General features: G+C 44.2%; 1 protein-coding gene across 3 annotated transcripts; it reads right to left on the bottom strand.

Moving 5' to 3' along the window:
- Positions 1 to 8,351: 8,351 nt before the first annotated feature.
- Positions 8,352 to 18,049, bottom strand: LOC109765247 (uncharacterized). 3 transcript variants are annotated; one of them, XM_045230879.2, is made up of 7 exons: positions 17,411 to 17,499; positions 16,839 to 16,916; positions 16,651 to 16,736; positions 16,460 to 16,549; positions 16,271 to 16,357; positions 9,590 to 11,279; positions 8,352 to 8,969 (listed from the first exon to the last, which is right to left on the bottom strand). In XM_045230879.2, the coding sequence occupies exons 3-7, from the start codon at positions 16,651 to 16,653 to the stop codon at positions 8,644 to 8,646; spliced, it is 2,196 nt and encodes a 731-aa protein (XP_045086814.1). In that variant the 5' UTR covers positions 16,654 to 16,736; positions 16,839 to 16,916; positions 17,411 to 17,499; the 3' UTR covers positions 8,352 to 8,643. The 3 variants fall into 3 exon arrangements, with proteins under 3 accessions (XP_045086814.1, XP_040250485.1, XP_073361128.1); XM_040394551.3 differs by lacking the exons at positions 16,651 to 16,736; positions 16,839 to 16,916 and adding an exon at positions 17,594 to 18,049 and having other exon boundaries at positions 17,411 to 17,497; XM_073505027.1 differs by lacking the exon at positions 16,839 to 16,916 and having other exon boundaries at positions 17,411 to 17,497.
- Positions 18,050 to 23,397: the final 5,348 nt, after the last annotated feature.

Genomic DNA, 23,397 nt, shown 5'->3' on the forward strand with positions numbered 1-23,397 from the left:
CTGCCACGCTACGCGCGCCATCCGTCTGTACTGGGTTTGCCGCCGGAATTCCCTATTGGACACACGTTGCGTCAAAGTGTCGACTTTTCGCACAGAGACCTGGTGTTCGAGCGATGACTTGGGCCGGCCCATTAAAGCGTTGCAGCGATTCTAGTCTTGGGAACCTTCTAGAGTTTCCCAGCCGCTTTTTCTGGTTTTGGAAACCTTCTAGAAGGTTCTCCGAACCGTTTTTTTGTTTCTTTTTTATTTTTCTTTTTTCTTTTTAGTTTTTCTGTTTATTCTTCTTTCTTTTCTTTTCCTTTTGTTGTTTCTTTCTTGTTTTTGTTTTTTTAATTTCCTCCATTTTTTTTCTTTTCCTTTTTCAAGTTGATATTTGTTTTTATAATTTATTTATTTTAGATTTTGAAAAATGTTCACCTTTTAAAATATGTTCACAAATTCAAAAAATGTACATAACTTTCAAAAAATGTTCATGTATTTCAAAATTTGTTCAGAAATTAACAAAATGTTCATATTTCAAAAAAAAAACTCCTGGAACTGCAAAAAATGTTTGCGGTTGCAAAATTTGGTCCAAAATTTCAAATATGTTCGTGTTTGAAAACTTGTTCAGGAATTTTTTTAAATGTTCGTCGTTTCAATTTTTTTAGATATTTCATGAAGTTGAAAAAATGTACAGGACTTTTGAAAAATGTTCATGTATTCCAAAATTTATTCACAAATTTAGAAAATGATCATATTTCAAAAAAACTTCTGGAATTGCAAAAAATTGTTTGCGGTTGCAAAATTTGGTCTGAAATTTTAAAAATGTGCGCGTTTGAAAACTTGTTCAGGAATTTTTGAAAATGTTCGTGGTTTCAATTTTTTGTTAGATATTCCATGAAGTTCCATTTTCAACTTTTTGTTCAAAAATTCAAAAAGTGTTCAAGATTTCCATTTTTTGTAATTTCATGAAATGTTCCATTTTTTAAATCTTTGTTTAAAAATTGAAGAAAAAATGCGTTTAAAATTTTGTTTGGAATTTCACAATTTGTTCGTTACTTCAAAGAATGGTTCACGTTTTTCAAAAACATTTCCCGCGATTTCGAATTTTTTGTTCGCATATGCAAAAAAATGTTCCCGTCTACGAAAATTGGTTCAGAAATTCAAAAAATGTTTGCACTTTTTCAAAATATACACCTTCAGAAAAAAATGTGCACTTTTTTTAAGATGTTCCCCTCTACAGTAACTAATTCTGATTCAATACAGTAGACATGTTCGGTTGTACGGGTGTGCTAAGTTATTTCAGATGCGCGATGTTTTACTGCAAGCAATGCTTGTCAGTTGGAGTGGCTGGGAGCACGCGTTCGTAAGTCGTTGGTCGCTGGTTCGAGCCCTGCCATCGCGCATGCCTTTCCTTTTGCTTTCTTTTCCTTACAACGGTACAGCGCAATGGGCCGGCCTAGTCAGCCTACTTCCTTGTGCGTGGCAACGCCAGTTTTGACGCAAAAGCGTCCAATAGGTGCTCCCTTTGCCGCCGCCCGTACGCTACCGATCCGATCTCGACGGAAGTCGAACGTATTGAGGATTTCCGCTGTACGTTGCACTGACGACGTCAGATCACTACCGTCCGCTGCGACCATGTTGACAATAATCATGACATCCAATCTCCTCCTCTAGGCGAACGCCTCACACCTAGCTTTAATACCACGTTTTATAATAAAACCGAGACATTACCAAGGACCAAGCAATCACACCAACACGACATCGAGATTTGTTAACGAGTTTCAGTGATATGGCTATATCCCGGGGCCTGACTATAGGCGCTCCTCCCCGTGACACCGACACAATACCGTACACCGGACGCCAGCACACGCCGCCAGCTCCCCCTGTTTGGTTCAGTTCGGTTCTCTCCGCGTCTGCATGTGCATGCTTTCTCCCTCTGACGATGATTGGCTCCGTGAGTGTGTGTGTCGACATGCAGGGGTGGAGGGCGTGGCCGTGGAGGTGGACAAGGGACCCATGACTATCGTCGGCCGCTTCGACGCCAAGAAGCTTAGGGACCGCGTCGCCTCGAAGACCAGGAAGAAGGTCTAGCTCGTCGGCGGCAAAGACAACAAGGGTGGCGGTGGTGGGGACAAGAACAAGTGTGCCGACGGCGAGGGCAAGCAGGTGCCTGACAAGAAGGAGGAGGAGAAGGAGCAGGACGACCGGCAATGTCGGGAAGGGGAAGGGCGGCAAGGACAACAAGAAGCCAGCCATGTTTTGTCCTTGAATCCTATCTATTCTCTTCAGTCGACTCGCATCATGTCCCGCTCCCATCTGTTGCAGTGTTTTGCTGATGAGATTGCCCTGCTCGACTGATCGTTCGATTTGGTTCATGGCAGCCGGTGATCGTCACGGTGGTGCTCACCGCCGGCCTCCACTGCGCCGGCTGCATGCACCACATCCGCTGCAAGCTCTTCAAGATCAAAGGTATCCGCAGCTCCTCCTCCACTTGCCTCGTCCTGCATGCACGCTAGGTTCTCGACTGAATTCCCCGTTCGTGCGCATTCACATCGCCGAGCACGCAAACTCCACGGAGGGGGTCCGACCTGCTCCAGGGCGCGTTCGGCTCCCTCGTCTCGGCCACAGCTTCACCTGCCCGCTCGAGACCGGCTCCTCCTCCACGGCCGTTGCTGGGGCCGCGTGGTAGCGCCGTGCAGGCGGCCTTCGCCAACGCCTCTGTTCTCGTCACTCGCCGCGGGGGGCTCCCGAGCGTGCGGCATGGTGTCTGCTTGGTGCTCTGCTCCAGCTCGGGCGCGGGCGGGCTCCCATAGAGCGACCTCGACCCCCACAGGCTCGCCGTTGGCAACTCACACGCGTGCGGGCTCCGCGGCGCGACCACACCGCAGTGTGCTAGAGCCGAGGACACCCTTTTATTTGTCCCACTCCAGCAGCCAGCTGACAGGTGGGCCTTTGTGTGCAGGGATTTTTTGCAAAATGTGATGCCACGTTGTGCACAGTCATCGCCGCGTGGTGATTGACCAGTCAACCATATGCCAGTCCACAAAAAACGTACACAAAATCGTACATGGGACCGTCCTTTAACAAGTTTAGCGACCATATTTCGGGTATTTTGATGTATATACAAGTACTAAAGTGGGTTCCAGCACAAGTTTAGGGATCGCACGTGAAATTTTCTCATCCATATTACGCTGAAGAAAAAGGCTAATCCACTGCCTGAAAATAAAACTAACTAGAAGAACGCCCGTGCGTTGCAACGGGGCCACATTAACTTTAAAAGTTCAATATCAATTATGTTAATATTACATTTAATATTCTCATACATATTAAGTGACACTGACGACCTTTTTTACCATTAAATTCTCACACACACACACCTTCTCCCTCCCTCTTCCTCACTCTCTCTCCCCCTCTCCCTCACTCGGGAGGTGGGACGAAAATAAACCCGGAACGGAGACTACCAACTGAGACATTAGGAGTAGAGATCATTTAGTTGATAAGAATAAATAGAAAACGGTGTTAAAAAGGAGAAACAGATTAGAATATATTGAAAAACCAAAAGGACGATGTAAAAGGGGATTCGCCCTGCCCCCCTGGCCTTGCCACCGAGCCGGCTCAGCGGTCCAGTCCCCGCGCGGTCGTCTTCTCCTGTTCCCCGAGCCGCGTCGCTACAGAGTCGGTATCCCGCCCGACCACCTCGCTGGCATCGAAGGGGAATGGATAAGGGTGACGCCCTTCCTTCCCTGCCCCCATGGCCTCACTCCTCCTCGACGTCCCCTCCCAAATCCACTTCTCCTCCTCGCTCGCTCAATTCCGTCGATCTGGACGAAGTCAGATGCCACGGCCACCATGACCGACCCCGTCAACATGGCCACTGCCCTCCCTGCGGGCTAGGAGCTTGTCGAGGAGCTCCGAGCGCCTTCGCTACTTCGTCTGCACCAACGAGATCAAGTCCAGCACCCCCGCATCGATGTCGCTGCTGTCTTCCTCAACCTTGGGCCACCGCGACATTGCCGTTCGATCCGCGCCGCCCCGAGCTCCCATGTCTTCCCCTAGGGCGCCATTGACACCGCCATGATCTCCTCTTGCCTTTTCCCTATTTCCCCTCTCGTTTGCTCTCGTTAGGTATTTCGCCATGGCCGAGAACCGCCGTCCGCCATGGCCATTGCAGGGGTAGCCACCGAGCTCCTCGGATTGACCCCGTGGCACATGCCCGCTCCTATGCACGCCCATGCCCGAGCCTGCCGCTCTTCTTCCATGCCCGCGGGGCCACTCCCTCTCCAGGCCCACGGCCGTGCTACACCGCGTCGGTCGCGCCCGCCGCTGCCGTCGCGCTCGCCGCAGCCACCGCACCATTGTGCCCCGCGCGACACACACCATGGCCGCGCGACACACTCTCGCTGGCTGCGCTCCCCCCGTCTGCTGCCGCCTATCCCTTCGCTCGCCCTGCTGTCACGCCCCTGCCTCGCGCCGCCTCCAGTCGTGGCCATCTTCTGCCGGCCGCCCCCTCCGCCACGTCGGCCGCATCTCTGCCCTCCACTGTCGGCCGCTCGCCTCGCCTACTGCGTGTTGCTTCCTTGAAAGAACATGCGGTGCCCCCATGTTTGGTTTTGGTAATTGATGACAATCTCTATGGACTAATGGTTGCCTTGAGTTATATTTGAAGGTTTTGTCCATAGGCTTTTCTTGGAGTACATTTGTTGGTTTCAAGGAGAGTTTGTGATGACCAAGGTGCTATTCAAGGAATTACCTAAAGATTGGTCTTGTGAGAGGTTGATCAAGACTAAGTAAAAAGAGTGAATCAAGTTGATCAACACACAAAGCGTAGAAGATGTACCGAGAGGGATCAAGCGATCCCATGGTATGGTAAGCATTGTCAATTACACTTTGTGTACTAACCCATGATCTTCGTGAGAGTTCTTTGTGGGGTTAGGTTGCGGTGTGCAAGTTCAAGGAAGCATCACGAAGAGATCAAATGCTTGAAGCTTGTCGTCCATTGTGGTGACAATGGACTTGTGAAGATGTGCGGAAGAGTGGCTCACCCATAGTGGAGTATGGGGGAGCAATCAACTAGTCTTCATCGAGCCAACGCAATCAAGAAAGGTGGTCCAACTTGAGGGAGTCAAGATCGTCTTCATCTAGCTCAAGTGGACCATGTGCAAGGCAAATGTTTGCCCTTGATAGGTTTTCTATTTTACCGGTCTCATGATGGTAGTTGGGAGACCGGGTTATAGGATCGATTGCCGTACAATCAAGGGGGACTCTCGATGAGTAGCTTGATCATATCATTCGTAGAGAGCTTAAACCATTGCATCCTTGCATCATCTTTCTTGGTTCTTGTTTGCTTCTCTTTGTGAGTTTTGGAGCTTTTGGTCATCTTGTTGACAAGCTCGAGTTCATCGAAAACGGAGTTCACTTGCATCTTCTATGATGTTTTCGATGTTGGAGGTTATGCCGGTTCTTCTCTGTTGGAGGTTTCACTCCTCTATGTGTTAGGTTTCACTCCTCGCTGTTTTGATGCCACTTGTTGTCTTGTATCCAACAAGCTTGAGTTTGCTCAATTCGGAGCTCATTTGCAGAAGTTATGGCAGTTCTGGTTTTATTGGATCCATCTGTTGTCTTTAGCTGCGTTTTGAAGGCATCCAAGTGCTAAAGCCTCTGTGGCGTGCGGTAGTACTGCTCAAGGGAGCGGCAGTACCGCAGGGGCCAGCAGTAGTACCGCTCCTGTGAGCGGTAGTACCGCTGCCTCTAGCCCAGAACGCTGGCGCGCACGGAAGTAGGCGCAGAAGTAACTTTTTTACTTCCGCGTCCTACGCGGTAGTACCGCTCCTGGTGAGCGGTAGTACCGCTGCCTCGCATCCTATCGCTGATTGCGTGCGGTAGTAGGCGCGGATGTAATTTTTTACATCCGCCCCTGCGCAGTAGTACCGCTCCCTGTGAGCGGTAGTACCGTGCCGCCTTTTTCTCGTAGCTAGCTCCAGCGGTTGTAGGCGCGGCAGTTATTTTTACTTCCATGGTCGCGCGGTAGTTCCGCAAGGGCAGGCGGTAGTACTGCTCCTGCAGTAGTACCGCCCTGTTGCCCATTTGCAGTGTTGTTTCATTGGGCTTCTGCCGCCGTAGCGGTAGTACCGCTCGGTGCGGGCTGTGAGCATAACGGTTGGATTTTCCCCCTCCTATAAAAGGGGGTCTTCTTCCCCAATGAACCTTATCCTTTGAGCTCGTGTTCTTCCCCCATTGTTGACCTTCTTCGAGCTTGCTAACTCTCAATCCCTCCATGGATTCTTGCTAGTTTTTGAGGGAAGAGAGAGAGGAGATCTAGATCCACATTTCCACCAATCACTTTCTCCTCTATGTGAGGGGAACCCCTTGGATCTAGATCTTGGAGTTCTTGGTGTTCTCCTTCTTGTTCTTCCTCTCATTTTCCTCCCTAGCATTAGTTGCTTCGGTGGGATTTGAGAGAGAAGGACTTGGGCACTTCGTGTGCCCTTGCCATTGCATTTGGTGCAACGGTTTGAGTTCTCCACGGTGATACGTGGAAGTTACAAGTTGAGAAGCTTATTACTCTTGGGGTGCTTGGTACCCTTGAGCTTGTTCCTCTTGGGTGCTTGGGCGCCCTAGACGGTTGGTGGTGTTCGGAGCTCAATCATTGTGGTGTAAAGCTCCGGGCAAGCGTCGGGGTCTCCAATTAGGTTGTGGAGATCGCCCCGAGCAATTTGACGGGTTCCGGTGACCGCCCCCAAGAGTTGCCAAAGTGTACGGTTCGGTGACCGCCCCCAAGGGTTGCCATTTGTACGGGTTCGGTGATCGCCCTCAAGGGTCCCTTAGTGGAATCACGACATCTTGCATTGTGCGAGGGCGTGAGGAGATTACGGTGGCCCTAGTGGCTTCTTGGGGAGCATTGTGCCTCCACACTGCTCCAAACGGAGATTAGCATCCGCAAGGGTGTGAACTTTGGGATACATCGTCGTCTCCGTGTGCCTCGGTTATCTCTTACCCGAGCCCTTTACTTATGCACTTTACTTTGTGATAGCCATATTGTTTCTTGTCATATATCTTGCTATCACCTAAGTAGTTTTTCTTGCTTAGCATAAGTTGTTGGTGCACATAGGTGAGCCTAGTAGGTTTTGTGCTTGACAAATTAACCGCTAGGTTTATTCCGCATTTGTTCAAGCCTCAACCGTAATTATTTTAAAGCGCCTATTCACCCCCCCCCCCTTTGGGCGACATCCACGATCTTTCATTCCTGCTGCTATGCGCTGCTCTACCGCTGGTACGCTGTTGTGCCATGCCCTCGACACCGCCGTGGACAAATGTGGCGGAGGGATTGTTAATGGAGTACGAGAAGGAGGTGGCGGAGAAGGTGTGGAGAGGCAGGAGGTCTGGGGCGGTGTCACCTGGCTGTGGTGGAGGTGTTTATGCGAGAAGGAGCCGGAGTGGAAGGAGAGGTCACAATTGGAAAGAATCGCAAAAAAAATTCATAACCCGGAGATCTCAGTTCAAAAAAATGCTAATATCGATGGAGGGGTGATTTCCTTCAATATGTGGAAAACATAGGAAATATTGGTTGTTATCAAGCAAAGGTAAAAATTTAGGAAAGTTAGGATTTTTAAACTGATTTCTATGCAAATGGGGTTTTATTGTTTGATAACGTGATATCAGTACCCGCCCATTTGTGACGTGTCTGATTAGGAAAGTTTGCAAATGTAAGAAACTATTTATTGGGAGGGAAGTTGTGACGTGTCTGTTATTTGTTTCCTCAAACAAATTTCACTAATAAGAGAAATCGATTGATTTAGATAAGTTAGGAAAGTTAGATTAAAATGTATTATTTGTTTTCTGAAAATCTGTTATTTGTTTCCTAAGACAAATTGAACCAATAAAAGGAATCGATTGATTTGCATAATTTATGGAAGTTAGATTAAAATGTATTATTTGTTTCCTGAAAATCTGTTATTTGTTTCCTAAGACAAATTGAACCAATAAAAGGAATCGATTGATTTGCATAATTTAAGGAAGTTAGATCCGTGATTTGTTATACGTTAGGAAAGTTCTGGTTGTAATAAAGAGTGGAGAGAAAAATAAATTGATGGACCAGGGTGAGAGGAGGTGGTGGGAGGAGAGACGAAAAAAACAAGCAAAAATAAACCATGGACCAGGGAGGGAGGGGGTGGTGGGAGGAGAGACGAAAAAAAACCAGTGAAAATAAACCGCGGAGACGATTCACCAACTCGTCCATTAGAAGTAGAGATTTACAATAGAATATACTACTCACCTTGGCGACATATTTTTATAGAAGAAACAACTTGAGTCCGAGACTTGAACCTAGGTGGGCTCACTGCACACCCGCACAGCTTACTAACAGAGCGACATTATGTTTTCCAAACATAGTTATAATAACTTGGAAATTCATCAGGGTTTCTCCGCACATACAGAACTTGGAAATTCAGCAGGGTTTCAACAACATAACAAACTTGGTTCCAGCAGGAGTTCAAGAAATAAAAAACCCTGGAGATTCAGCAGACCACGACAGTACCAAAGGGAATGCCACTAGTGAGCATCTGACAGATTACTGCTGCACACCATTACAGCAGCATACACACACATACACATAACAGAACGGAGGAGAGGCGAAAGCATCGCTCCAGGCACAACTGAAGGCCGTCACTCAGTCAGTGGCGACCCAGCGGCTTGTTTCTGCGGCCTGATCCAGTCGTGCAGCACCAAGGTGACCCTGCCGTGCTGCTTCATGGAGGAGCCGTGCAGGAGGGGGGAGGCGCGCGCGAGGACGCTGTTGTAGTGGACGTACTCCTTCTGCCGGAACATCTCTTGCTCGGGCAGCGTCATCTCGTCCCACTCGGCGTGCAGCTTCTCCGACAGGCTCCAGTCGATGTTGTACCTGGTGGCGCCGAAGCACGTCTGGCTCAGGACGCGCCTCGCCAGGGTCTGCAGGTCGGGCACGCGAGCCCCGTGCGTCGACCACCATTGAACTGCAATGGGGTGAGAAACGTGGTAAGAAGATAGTAATTCATGTAGTATGTTGTGAACTGATGAATGAAATGGTGATGATCTCAGTGTGGGTAAGCTTGGGTTTGAAAGTTGAAGTGAAAACAGAAGAAAAGAAGGCTCCTGTACAGTTTAAGAAAAGAAGGCTCCTGTACAGTTTAAGCAAACCATAGACCCCAGTTTGCAACTTGCAACATACTCCTATGCTATAGAAATGCAGTTGAGAAGCTAGGCTATTGCAGAGAAGTAATCGTTCCACACATTCATCTGTTAACCTTTTAACTTCCATGCTACTATTATTTAAACAACCATGTTGATAAGTTAGTCTAATGCAGAGAAGTCGAACATTCTACACATGCCGAGTTTGAATACAAGTGCATTGTGACATGATATGTTTGTGCCATGTTCACATACTAACTAAATATGTTTGGCGCACTGTATGTTACAGTGCACAAATGCGCATATCAGATTACTTGGAGGGCCTCGTGACACTATTCCAGCTCGCTCTAAAGATTGAATACAAGTACATATGACACACAAAGGCACTACTATCAGTGGCTTGTTAGGGAGTGGGCATTTTGCAAGAGGTTAGGGTGTAGCTTACCTTGTGGTAATTCCATGATTTGCTGCATTGCTGGATCTGTGTCAAAATAGCCCAACTTCTTCTCATACACTTTCAATTGTGCAGATGCTTTTCTGGCATTGTAATGAGCCTTGCCCAGTTGGATTGTACAGGCCGCGATGCCGCTGCTGATCTCAGTATCAGGCTTGAATCCAGCTGTGTAAAAGATCCTTGGGTTTAGCATCTGACCAGCAGCATGGAGAGGACTATGCAAGTAATCATCCCATATCCGATCAATCATACACCAATAAAAGTCACTTTCATCTCCGATATTGAGAGATATCTCTTCTTTTGCTCTATCCATGGCTTCATACAAGATACCCATCGGACAGATATCATATTCGAGTTTATACAACACACCGACAAGTGGGTGTGTAACCTTGATGACTTTTGCAGCAGCATGCCAAAATTCATCGTCTGTCTTTACTATGCTCTGGATACGCTCGAACAAATCAAGACAAGCCCAACCAGAGGAAATCCATTTAGGCGAGTTTAACATCTGCAACAGATCTACTCTTGCAGAAACTAACCTCTCTAATGTGACGAACATTGCCACAAATTTTAAATAAGAACTGCTCAAAATCTCCTCCTGAACATACCTTCCTTTCAGTTTCATTGGCAGTGCATGGTCATATAAAAACCTTGTAATTTCCCTTGCCTTCATCAGGACTTCACTGACATGCTCGAGCGCTGCTATTTTCTCAAGCAGAAGGTTGATGCAATGGTCAGCACATAGTGTGAAGAAAAAACTATCATATTTATTTAGCACATACTGCCGTGCCATCTGCATATGGGGTGACACGTCATTCATGACAATCTGAACAATGTTATGAGCACCAACATCTTCAACCACGCGAGAAAGCATTGATTCTAGCTCATCAAAGTCCTCAGTGATTTCAGAGACGTCAATGGATCTCAGGAACAGCGTACCTTTGCTGCAGTGCACCAGGACACTTACGAAGCTTTTGGTACACTTGCTCTTCCAACTATGCACAATTACAGTGCAGCCACTTGTTTGCCACTCTTGCTTGAGTTCCTTTGCGCGGTTCTCAGTTTCTCTTAGTTGCTCCTGCAGAACAGCTTCGTACGTAGGCATTACAGCCCCAGGCCCATGGGAAAACACAACCATCTCCTTCAAAGATGATGAATGGAGAACACCAGGCTCAGGTGCAGCTTCGGAGAAGAACTTGCCTATTGACTTTGCCAACTGAGAATCGAAGTAATCACTTGTCTCAACCTTGGGTTTCGGTTGACAAGAACTATATGTGATTTCCTTGGCCTGCGTCAGATCCGGTTGATAATGAACAAAGCAACGGTTGTTATTGGACACAGTTGGTTGTAGCTGTGGTTGCTGGACTTGAGGAGATGGAAGGGCTGGATTTGTGTGAGGAACCTCATCATGTTCTTGCTTCAGTCTCTTCGTTTTTCCGAGCATCTGATCTTTCTTGCGATCCACAAGTGAACTCCTTAAGCTTGTCCTGACACTGTCCGGTACTAGGTTGCATGGACGAACATTGCCCCTGATGCCTGCTAAATGTTCCTCTAGACGGCTGTAACCACAAACCACCTCACCGCAGTAATTGCAGCTCATTCTGCTGCCTTCCTCATCAATGGTTTTGCCATGCCTTTCTTTTCCATGATTACTTGTCTGAGGACCTTGTGTGGAAAAAACCTGAAGAAAAGCAATGAGAGATACTTCAGTAGTGCAAAAATTAAAATGTCAAATTCCCAAAACATGAGTGCAACATTTCACCAATGATGAGATTTCATCTGCTTCCTGTTAATGACAGCACATAATGTACTGCTATTGATGAATTTACCACATGTGAACAGAGAAGACTGTGATCCAACTAAACACTGTTAAACATAGTGTCACTGGGTGAAACAGTTTGTTCTGTATTTTTTTTCCGATAAAGAACAGTTTGTCTGTATAACTCTTCAAGAAGAGCACAGAGAGGCGTGGTCAATGGCTCATAGTATATTTACCAACAGACTGGAGGCATGAGCTTGTTCACAAATTACAAGTTCAGGGCAACAAATCTCTGGGCACCCATGCAATGAATTAACAATAACTTCAACAGGGCAGTCAACAATTGGCCATTTTCACCATGGTACACTCCAGAAACATGTAACTGTAACTAGATTAGACAGTTGTTCCTCACAAACAGACTAAATTCGATGCTTACAATCCTGAAGGATTCGAATGAACCATACGAAATATAGTTCGGTGCAAGTAGAAGGTTAACTATTTCGGTACTATCCCACAGGACAATTGGAGTAATATTTACTTTTTCAAAGATCAGTGATATGGTATAAACATAAGACTGCATGATGATCTTACCCCCTCTGAGACCAATGGCGAGCAGCGACTCTTTTTTCCCGATACTAAAATCCGACAAAATCATAGCGCCTCCCCTCAAAGTTTTAGCAATTCCTTCGAATCGGCTTCAACGCCTTTCGAAATCCAACATGACGCTACCCAACTCCCAAAATCAGACAAAACCTAAAGCGGAGAAAGGGGGATTCTTCCTCGGCAGAAAGCCCTGAACAGCATCGCGGGTCACAGCCCACTGCTTATTTCCCTCTCGCCGGCTTCATTCCAGAACAGAAGATCGTGAGGAATTTCCATTACTTACCATTTTTGTCCCCTCCGGCGCGAGAACAAGGAGGGGTTCGCAGCAGGCCGCCGCCGCGCCGCGCAGCACCTCGACCTGCCTCCGAGGCGCTGGGGGCGTCGTCGACGGAGTAGCCGGGGTTTGACGGCGATGAGCCCGATCTCGCGCCCCGCCTCCTCTCCTTGCTGCGCTGCGCGTCGTGGTCTCTGCTGCGCTCTGGCTTTTGCTTTTATGATCAGCGGGTGGCAGAGAGGAGGGAGGAGGCGGCGAGGGCGACTAGGGAACTCGGGTTTTTGGGGAGAGATGGAAAAGACTATGACTGTATGCCGTTTCTGGAAACTGACGAGACGATGCGTTTCAATCGCTGGACATTCACATTGGTGGGTGAGTGGGTGGGTGGGCAACAAATTTTGTTTTTCTCGTACATACCTATATACGGAGCAAAATGAGTGAATCTATATTCTAAAATATGTCTATATACATCCGTATGTGGTAGCCAATTTAAAATCTCTAAAAAGACTTATATTTAAAAACGGTGGGAGTACATTCATCCTTATCAAAACACGCATGTAAATCTTACTCGTATGAGCACCTAATTATCAGGAACGTCACCTCCCACCTAACGCAAATCATCGGAAGGTTTAGAATAAATCCATGAAAATGCAAGCACCACTCTCAAGTCTGAGACTTGAACTCTGTCCATTGGACAAAGGATATTATTGTTCTCCTAATTATCCAACCACACGTTGGTTCGCGAAACAAATTTTATTGGACAACAACATATCATTATTTGCGAACCAATCTGTGGTTGGATGGTTAGGTGGACAGTGGTATCCCCAGCCCATCAGGGTTCAAGTCCTAATGCTTGCTTCAGGATTTTCGGCGATACGCGTTCAATGTGAGGAGACGTTCCCGTCGACTACGAGGCGTCTATGATGACTTCGTAAAATCGCAAGATGATATGCCGGCTCAGTCTCTCAGAGGTGCTCAAAAGGATAGGGTGTGCATGTGTGCATTCATAGAGGTAAGTGTATGCGCGTAGATATGAGCGCTTGTGTTGATGTTAAAAAACATTTCATTCTTTGTGAACCAACATGTGGTTGGATGATTAGAGGTAGTGGTATCTCCAGCTCATCAAGGTACAAGTCTTGGTGCTCGCATTATTCATGAATTTATTTTAGGATTTCCGGCGATGCGCTTTCAGTCGGAGGAGACATTCACATCGACGTCGAGGAGCCTACGATGACTTCGTAAATCTCAAGATGATATGTCAGCTCAGTCTCTCAAGGTGCTCATAGGGGTAGGATGTGCGTGTGTGCGTTCATAGAGGTGAGTGTATATGCATGTATATGAGCGCTTGTGTCTATACTGATATTCAAAAAACATGTTTCACTCTTCTTTACCATAATAATAATAATACACTTTTAATACTTACATCAGCAAATATTCATGAAATCGTGATTGCTTTGAAATTAGACAGGATATTAATTGCGCGCATATATTAGGTAGGATATTATATACGCATTAATTGTATGACCAGCGCTCATGTTGATACTTGGTATAATATGAATTGGGCGTTGAACACGTCAAACGCTCACCATTGGGGCGATGTAGGTCGTTGATTGAACTGGTTTGATGGTCAAGATTGATTTGATACGTCCTTTTGGGTCTTTTATATTGGTATATCTCAACTACTTCAAAAGAACGTAAGATTTCCATTTCACCTCTTTTTCATCCAACTTTTTTTATATACATCTCACTCTTTTCTTCTCCTCTTTGATTTTTCCCCTCCCATTTGTGATTTTTATCCTATCAATTCTCCCTAAAAATAGAATCAATCGTCTCATGTTTTATTAACTTACCATAAGAAAAAACATATTCTGTTTGGTAAGCCATTAAATTCTTAGCAAATAAGTACTTAACAATAAAATATATATCTTCTCTACTTACTTAAAAAGAACGTAAGGTTCTCATTTCACCTATTTTTTGTTCAACTTTCCTTATATACGTCCCACTCTTTCCTTCTCCTCTTTGATTTTTTCCTCCCATCTTTGATTTTTCTCCTATCCATCATCCATAAAATAGAATCAATTGTCTCATGTTTTATTAACTTACCATAATAAAAACATATTATGTTTGGTAAGTCATTAAATTCTTAGCAAATCAGTGCTTAACAATAAAATGGCAGGTAAATCATGACGATTGCATAAAAAAATGCTAGTAACTAGGCCAAAGATGATTGACTTCATGCCATTGGTGGATTTCTTGGAAAGAAGAATGACAACAAGTTCCTCCTTCCTCAATCAGGGTGAAAGATTGCAGTTTCTAAACTCTGCTTTGTCCTCTATGCCCATATTCTATCTTGGCAGTTTGTTAGCCCCCCCTAGAATTTTAACAACTGGAGAGAATCCAGAGACAATGTCTATGGAGAAAGCATAGAGATGAGCCCTCTCCATCTTTAGCAGCATGGGACCTGATCTGTAGGCCTAAAAGCAAGGGGGGGGGGGTAGGGATTTTGAACTTTGGGTCCAGAATATTGCTCAGTTGCTCAAGCATATGCATAAGTTTTTGAACAAGATGGATCTGCCATGGGTATCTCTTGTTTGGAATACATATTATCATGGGAGGGTACTAGAGGGTACTGCCAGCTGTGGATCTTTTTGGTGGAAAGATATATGCAAAATGCTGGATCATTTCAGAAACACAACTTGGGCGCAAATTAACTCTAGAAATTCAGTTCTATTTTGTTCTGACAGATGGAAGCTTGGTGATTCTATGACAACCTTGCAATCAAGGTTTCCAAGGCTATTTTCTTATGTGTAAGATCCATGGATAACTGTAGCTGAAGCCTTTCAAGCACATGATATCTCAGAGATGTTTCATTTACATGTGTCTGAATAGGCATATCATGAATATATGGCAATTCAGGCAATGATGACCACTCACAATAGAGATTTCGATGCAAATGATATATGGTACTGGCAGGGGACATGCAATGCTTTTAAACCTAAGATATTCTATTCCTTCATGCATTCTACCTTGTCATTTAATCCTCTACTGCTATGGATCTAGAAATCATCATGCACAATGAAAATAAAAGTGTTTGCTTGGATGTTGATCATGGACAGGCTTAACACTAAAGATATGGTTGATATGAGGCATTGGCATATGGATGATGGGGTTAATTGTGTTCTTTGTCCTCTGCTGACAAGGGAAACCAGAGGCCATCTTTTCTTCCACTGTAATTTTAGTGTGAGAGTCTGGAATTATCTTCAAATATGTTTGCCACAAGGAGATGGTATGAGCAACATTGTGTTGCAAGCTAAACGAGATTTTGCAAAAGCTTTCTTCACTAAGGTGGTTTTTATTGCCTGCTGGAACATCTGGATAGTCAGAAATGCTAAGGTGTTCAGTCACGAAAGGCCTAGCTTTAATAAATGGAGAAGTGCTTTCATCCATGGTATTACTCTCATGCACCATAGAATCAAACATGTCTTTAGAGATGAGTTATTGAGATGGATTTCTTTTCTGCCTCCTTAAGGTATTGTCTTGTAGTTCACTAGTTTTTTTGTTCTCTAGTCTTTTACTTTACCACTTTGATTACCTCTTGTAATCCATGTAATCTGTAACTCTTTTTGGCAATAAAGTAAAAGTGCTAGGGGGGGTTCCCTACAGTTTACAGTCAAAAAATAATAATACACTGAATTAGAAGCTAGTAACAATAGGCTGAATTTTTCAGTGAATCCCAAGTGAGGTGGTTGTTGTGTTGGATAGATGTGCCCTTGATTGGTTACTTCATACAACTTCATCAACATAGACACATAATTCAAAATATCACCTTGGAATAATTCTAGTCACGCATAATTCAAAGGATCACCTTGGTATAATTCTAGTCGAATATCTTAACGCACTTACTGCACTTGAACAATAAGATTTTCACAGAAGCCTAGAAAATAGGCATTTAGTTCTAATACGATCCTTGGAAAAAACAAATATGGTATCAACAAAAACCTTTTATGCTCCTACTAAATAAATTTCTTTCCCTTACCTTTGACTTTAGACATCGTATTCTCCATTCCAAAAGTGGCATCTTAAAGCACTTACTACACTTGAACAATGCGATTTTCACGAAAGCCTGTAAAATAGGAATTTAGTTCTTATATGCTCCCTAGAAAAAGCAAAAATGGTATCAACAAAAAACCTTTATGCTCCTACTGAATAAATTACTTTTCCTTACCTTTGAATTTAGACCTCTTCTTCTCCGTTCCAAAAGTGGTACCTTAACACACTTGCTATACTTGAACAATAATGAGATTTTCGCAGAAGCCTGGAAAATAGGCATTTAGTTCTAATATTCTCCCTAGGAAAAACAAAAATGATATCAACAGAAACCTTTATGCACCTAATGAACAAATTATTTTTCTTTACCATTGATCTAGATTTCGTCTTCTCCGCTCCAAAAGTGGCATCATAATGGACTTACTACACTTGAACAATGATATTTTCACGGAAGCCTATAAAATAGGAATTTAGTTCTAATACGCTCCCTAGAAACGACGAAAATGATATCAACAGAAACCTTTTATGCTCGTACTGAATAAATTACTTTTCCTAACCTTTGATTTTAGATCTCGTTCCAAAAGTGGAGTCTTAACGCACTTAGTGCACTTGAACAATAAGATTTTCATAGAAGCCTGGAAAATAGGCATTTAGTTCTAATATGCTCCCTAGGAAAAACAAAAATGATATCAACAGAAACCTTTATGCTCCTAGTGAATAAATTACTTTGTCCTATGTTTTATTTTAGACCTCGTGTTCTTCGTTCCAAAAGTGGCATCTTAACGCACTTACTGCACTTGAACAATGAGATTTTCACAGAAGCCTGGAAAATAGGCATTTAGTTCTAATATGCTCCCTAGAAAAAACAAATATGGTATCAAGACAAAAATGATATCAACAGAAACCTTTATGCTCCTAGTGAATAAATTACTTTTTCTATGTTTTATTTTAGACCTCGTGTTCACCGTTCCAAAAGTGGCATCTTAACGCACTTACTGCACTTGAACAATGAGATTTTCACAGAAGCCTGGAAAATAGGCATTTAGTTCTAATATGCTCCCTAGAAAAAACAAATATGGTATCAAGACAAACCTTTTATGCTCCTAATGAGTAAATTACTTTTCCTTACCTTGGATTTTAGACCTTGCCTTCTCCGTTTCAAAAGTGGCATCTTAACGCGCTTACTGCACTTGAATAATGAGATTTCCGCAGAATCCTGGGTAACATGCATTTAGTTCTAATTTGCTCCCTATAAAAAATTGTATGAGTAGAAACCTTTTTTGCTCCTAGTGAATAAATTAATTTTCCTTACCTTTGAATTTGGATCTCGTTGTCTTAGTTCGAGATGTAAATGGAGCATGGCCTAATAGTTGGGCAGCGACTGTGGTTCGTCGGGAATACGCGAATGGTGCAGTGCGTAGGTGCCTTGGAATACCACATATCTGAACTAAGAGGAAAACATAGACGATGGATCACAATTATTAGGGAAAACATATCAAGAGAGTGGCGGTGGCAGCAGTGGGTGGAGGAGAAGATAGTTAGATCTAGAGAATGTTCGTGGTTGCGGTGGAGGAGAAGATTGTTTGGTCTAAAGAGTGGGGGTGGCGGCAAAGGGTGGAGGAGAAGATTGTTAGGTCTAAAGAGTGGTGGTGGCGGCGAAGGGTGGAGGAGAAGATGATTAGATCTAAGAGAATATTGGTGGTTGAGGTTGGAGGAGAAGATAGTTAGGTCTCGAGAGTGGTGGCAGCGGCGGGCGGGGGAGAAAATAGTTAGGTCTAATGTTGATGGTTGTGTCATGTGGGGCGAGGTGGCTTTATAGCTGTGCGGTCTGGGACTAGGAGCGCGGCTGCGATCCGTGTGATGCGGGGTGCGGGGCGTCGAGTGAGAGATGGGTGGCGGGGAATGGTAAAAAGGGCTGCGCGGATACATGACGTGGCGGGGGAGGTGTGTTTCATTTTTTAGGGTGAGGCGGGGTGTGGTGATGCGAGGAGGACGTGCATCTCGGGTAGGTGGATGAGAGGTAGGACCAAATGGTTTTTGGATGGATTGTGTTTGCGCACGGCGTTGCTCGGTGCCACAAATTTTCTGATGGATTTCTGGTTCGTGGGCCCATGTGGTGTGTGCCTGTGATGAGACTAGTGCGAAGGTGTAAACTTGGGTTATTGCTAGAACAATTTGGAAAGCATATTTCTATATCTTCCATGATCAATTGATATCACTGCGTTTCTTTCAAGTATTGTATAACACACCTCAACAAAAAGGCTACTCCATCTGTTCAATTGATATTGGGGTGTTTTGCAACTAGCGGCTGATAGACGTCAAACGGATCTATAATTTTTGTTGTTCTATGATGTTATATTATCACTTTTGTATACTTTTTATACCATTTATATTGTTAATCTGGACTAACCCATTAATTTAGTGCCTACTGTTAGTTCCTTGTTTCTGCATGATTTTGGTTTTACAGGAAATCAATATCTACGGAGGTCAAAATAACTTGTTGATTTAATTTGATTTTCTGGGTTACAAAGGACCCAAGAAGCTTTGGGGGAGATCGCGAGGAGCCACAGGGGGGCACATAACCACCTGGCGTGCCTTAGCCCTAGGGCGCGCCCTAGGTCATGTGGGGCCCACCTTAATCGCCCTTTGTCCATTCCACCGCTATAAATTCCTACGAAACCCTCTACCATATTTATAGAAGAATTTTTCTGCCACCGCAAGTTCCCGTTTGATGAAAATCCAGTCTGGAGGCCTATTCCGGAGATCTGCCGGAAGGGGAATCCATTGTCGGAGGCTCCTTCATCAACCTTGCGGCCTCCATGACTATGTGTGAGTAGTTCCATGAGGACCTTAGGGTCCATATAGTAGCTAGATGAATCTATCTCTTTTTGGATCTTCAATACCACCAGATGACCCATTGCGCCAATTGGCCTAGAGACCAACTCCAACCTACAAGTTAAGCGAACTATACGAAACCTAGAATGGAAGTCAAGTGAACTATTTGAAGAGACCAAGAAGATAAGCAACTAATACAACAAAAAATAGGTGAATTGTTTGATGGTGCAAAGACCAACTGCAGCCGGAAATTAAATGAGATATATGAAACGTAAAATGGAAGTTAAGTAAACTATTTGAAGGAAGTTTGTCATGAATGGTCTGATTATGGTTTTGTTTGTATTGCATTGTTTCTACCTGAAAGTGTGTTATATCGAGTAGAGGGGGGTTAATAGGCGATTTTTACAAATTCGTCACTGAGGAAATTCAACTTGAGGAATTTCCTAAGTAAGGAACTACAAGCAGCGGAATAAGTACTTAGGTGCATGCATAAGAAAGCAGTAGCATAGTCATCATGATGAAATGAAACATACATAGAGCACAGGTAGCATGTAAACAGGATAAGCAGGCAGAACACAAGATGACTGAAGAATTAGGATTGAGGAAATTGAGAAAGTCTTTAGTCAAAGCCTTCAAACAGTAACAACCAAGTTCATCAACACATGAATGAGGAAATGAAAGGGTTGAGGAAATAGAACCAGTAGCTTGGTGCAGACGATGATTTGTTAGACCAGTTCCAACTGCTGTGACAGTCGTACGTCTGGTTGGAGCGGCTAGGTATTTAAACCTGAGGACACATAGTCCTCACCGTATTCTCCTTGAGATAAGGTCACACAGACCTCGCCCAATTACTCGTGGTAAGTTTCAGGTGACTTCCAAACCTTCACAGACTCGGTCACTCGGCGATCCACAATTCCTCTTGGATGCTCTAGACCATGACGCCTAACCGTTTGGAGGATGCACAGTCCTCAAAGGCAACAAGCGTCGGTTCCACACAGGAACAATCTCTTCAGTGATGCTCAATCACATTGGGTTGTAGGTGTTTGGGTTTGGGTTTTTCCTCACTGATGATTTTCGCTCAAAGTCCTCGGAGGAGGGGATGCTCTCAATGACAAGTGTCAGTTTCTCTCGGAGCAGCCAACCAACTAGTGGTTGTAGGGGGCGGCTATTTATATAGCCTAGGGAGCAGCCCGACATGATAGGACATAAATGCCCTTCAATTATATGACCGTTAGGTGGATAAGATATTTTGGGATAGCTAGCGCATAGCACAACAACGGTCGGAAATTTGAGCTCTCAAATTCCTCGGGGCTATCATGTTCCTCACTTGTAGGCAATCCGCACTGGCGAATTCCTAACTCCTCAGTTAGAACAAATTCCCCAGAGACCAGAAGATCTTCGTCTCTGTCACTAAAGAAATTGGCTAAACTGTATGAGATTTCCAATGGCTTCACTCTAAAGGATTGGGTAGGTGTAGGATTTTGAGATGAGCATCACTTGGAAACTTTTCCTTAGTTTTACCTCGACCCCCTTTAACAGTACGGTGTTTCGTATGAGTCAAGAAAGAGAAAATGAAACTATGAAAACAAAAAGTCTTCATGCTTCATAATCCTCACATCAATATCGAAGTGTTCAAGGTCACACCAATTTCCTCACTTTCAAAGGCTTCAAGAAAACCAAAGTCTTCAACTGAAGACATTCATTTTTAGGGTTCGACTTTCATCGTAAATATCAAACTCCTCATAGACTTATAGAACCTATGTACACTCACAAACACATTAGTCCCTTAACCTATAAGTCTTCAATACACCAAAATCACTAAGGGGCACTAGATGCACTTACAATCTCTCCCTTTTTGGTGATTGATGACAAATAGGTTAAGTTTTCAATGGGGATAAACATATGAAGTGTAAATAATGATATTGAGGAATTTGATTGCAAGATATAGAAGAACTCCCCCTGAAGATGTGCATATTTGAGGAATTTGCTTTGGATAGCAAATGCACATTGTAGAGTAATATCATGGAGATCTCCCCCTATATCTTGTAATTCATACATGCATTTGACATATAATATGAAGAATTTGAAATGCATGATGAAATATGGTGTCTGACGAATTCAACATGCGTGCATTAAGTTACTTGAGGCAATAAGCATGCAGAAAAATAGTTCAAATGTATCAGACCACCATAGGACTTAAGTTTACAACTCATCCGAGCAAACACCTCAGAAGAGCAAGAGTTGTAACTTAACGAAAAACGCCCATATATAAGACCCGCTTGAACACTAACTCAAATTTCTCCCCATTTGTCATCGAATGACCAAAAGGGACGAAAAATGAGGACTAACGCCCCTGAAGAATACCATCATGATGTTGATGGAGGAGCGCCAGCATTGTTGGGGTCGTCCGTTGAGGTAGGGCCTACCATAGTGTCGTTCAAGTCTTCAGCTTCATCCGTCTCGCGTGATGAAGAATAGGAACTGGGGACGAGCTGAGGAAATTTGACCTTGTTTAATTTCTTCGAAGGAGGCTGAGACCAGTCAAAGTCCTGTTGGAAGCCCATCTGCTTGAGATCTTCATCACCGTAGAGGTGAGACAATATGGCCCAAGTGCGATCAAAGAATTCATGCAAGTAGTAATGGTTTTTCTTCACAATGTTTTGCGTGACAGTCATGTTCAGAAGAGTTGAGCTAAACTGACACTTGAACCACTTGTGATTTCGATCGACCTTCTGATGAAGACTTAAGAGAAGCTCACGATCAGTCATCACTCGTGGAGCAGTGGCTTGAGGATTTTGCTTTGAAGCTTTTGCGGCAGAATCTTGAGTTGCAGAGTCATCATTGGTGGAATAAGATGTAACTTTGCGAAACTGTCCATCCAATGGACGATTGCCTTCATCAATAACAGCAGCTTTGCCTTTCTCATCAGCTGAGGAAATAGTCCTTTTGAGGACTTTCATAGGAGGCAAATAGCTGAGATGATTTTGATAATCAACCTTGTAATGAATTGAAGACCTTGATCTGATGAATTTCATGATCCAGGGAGCATAAGGCTTCAACTCAAAAGGTGACAAGCAGCATTAGCCAAAGTCCTCATGAAGAAATCATGGTAGTTGATAGGAATGCCATGTATGATATTGAACAACAGATTCTTCATGATGCCAACAACCTCTTCTTCATCAGAGTTATGGCCCTTGATTGCACTGACGGTTTTTGTCAGAATGCGATATGCTGTCCTTGGCACATATAGCAATTCCTTCACGAGGAATGTGGTCCTTGGAGCTTGGCCAGCCTTCAAAGGCTTTATCAGCACTTGCATCAGATGCTTTAAAAGTTCAGGTTCCTCATATATGAGCCTTCCACCTTCAGCAGGAGGACTAACTGGAATGGCATGAAGTAATTTGGAGGTCGGGGCTTTGTAATGCGTATTCTTAGTCATCCAATCAAGCACCCATGAATTCACATCATCCACATTTCCAGTGAGGTGCAATGTAGCATAGAATTGAAGAATTAGCTCTTCATTCCAATTGCAGATGTCAGCACAGAACTTTAAAAGCCCAGTGTCATGAAGAACACTTAGGACAGGTTGGAAGCATAAGAGAGACTCCATATCCGCATGAGGAATTTGACGGTGCTAAAATACTTTGTCCTTATCAAATAAGAGTGATGAATAGAAGTTCATCTGACTGTCTATCCAGAACCGCTTGCGGCGAATTCTTACTGATTCATAGGGATTGAAATTCGTGAAGAAATGGTGCTCAGCAAAGAAATCATCGGCCTTGAATTTCTACTTCTTTGTATGAGGATTTAGTGGCTTGGGCTGAAGATTTACATTTGAAGACTTCACAGCCTATTGGCGCACAACCTCTGGAGCTACAAACTGAGGAATTTCAGCGGCAGTTTCAGTAGCAGTAGTCTTGGTCTCCATTTCATCAGCTGCAGTAGCTGGAATTTCTTCTGGAATGGAAAGAAGTGAAGTTTGACGTTCTTCAGACCCCGTATGAATTTCTTCAGTTTGCACAGGGGACTGAGGAATTTGATGCAGAGGAGTGGTCAATGGTGAATTGGGGTGAAGTCTTTCCCAATAGTCATCATTCAGAACTGGTGTAGTAGAACCAATGTCCACATCCTCATCTTCTTCTACTAATTCTTCAAGGCATGCCTCTTCAATTGTGAATTGAGGCATGGGCGATGATATCAGTGGAGTTGAAGGGATACCATCCACTTCAATTTCTTCATCCAACTGCTCTGAAGAAGCAGCAGAAGGATTCTCTTCATCTG

This window comes from Aegilops tauschii, chromosome 7, assembly GCF_002575655.3.
Source record: "Aegilops tauschii subsp. strangulata cultivar AL8/78 chromosome 7, Aet v6.0, whole genome shotgun sequence".
NCBI classification, from domain to species: domain Eukaryota; kingdom Viridiplantae; phylum Streptophyta; class Magnoliopsida; order Poales; family Poaceae; genus Aegilops; species Aegilops tauschii.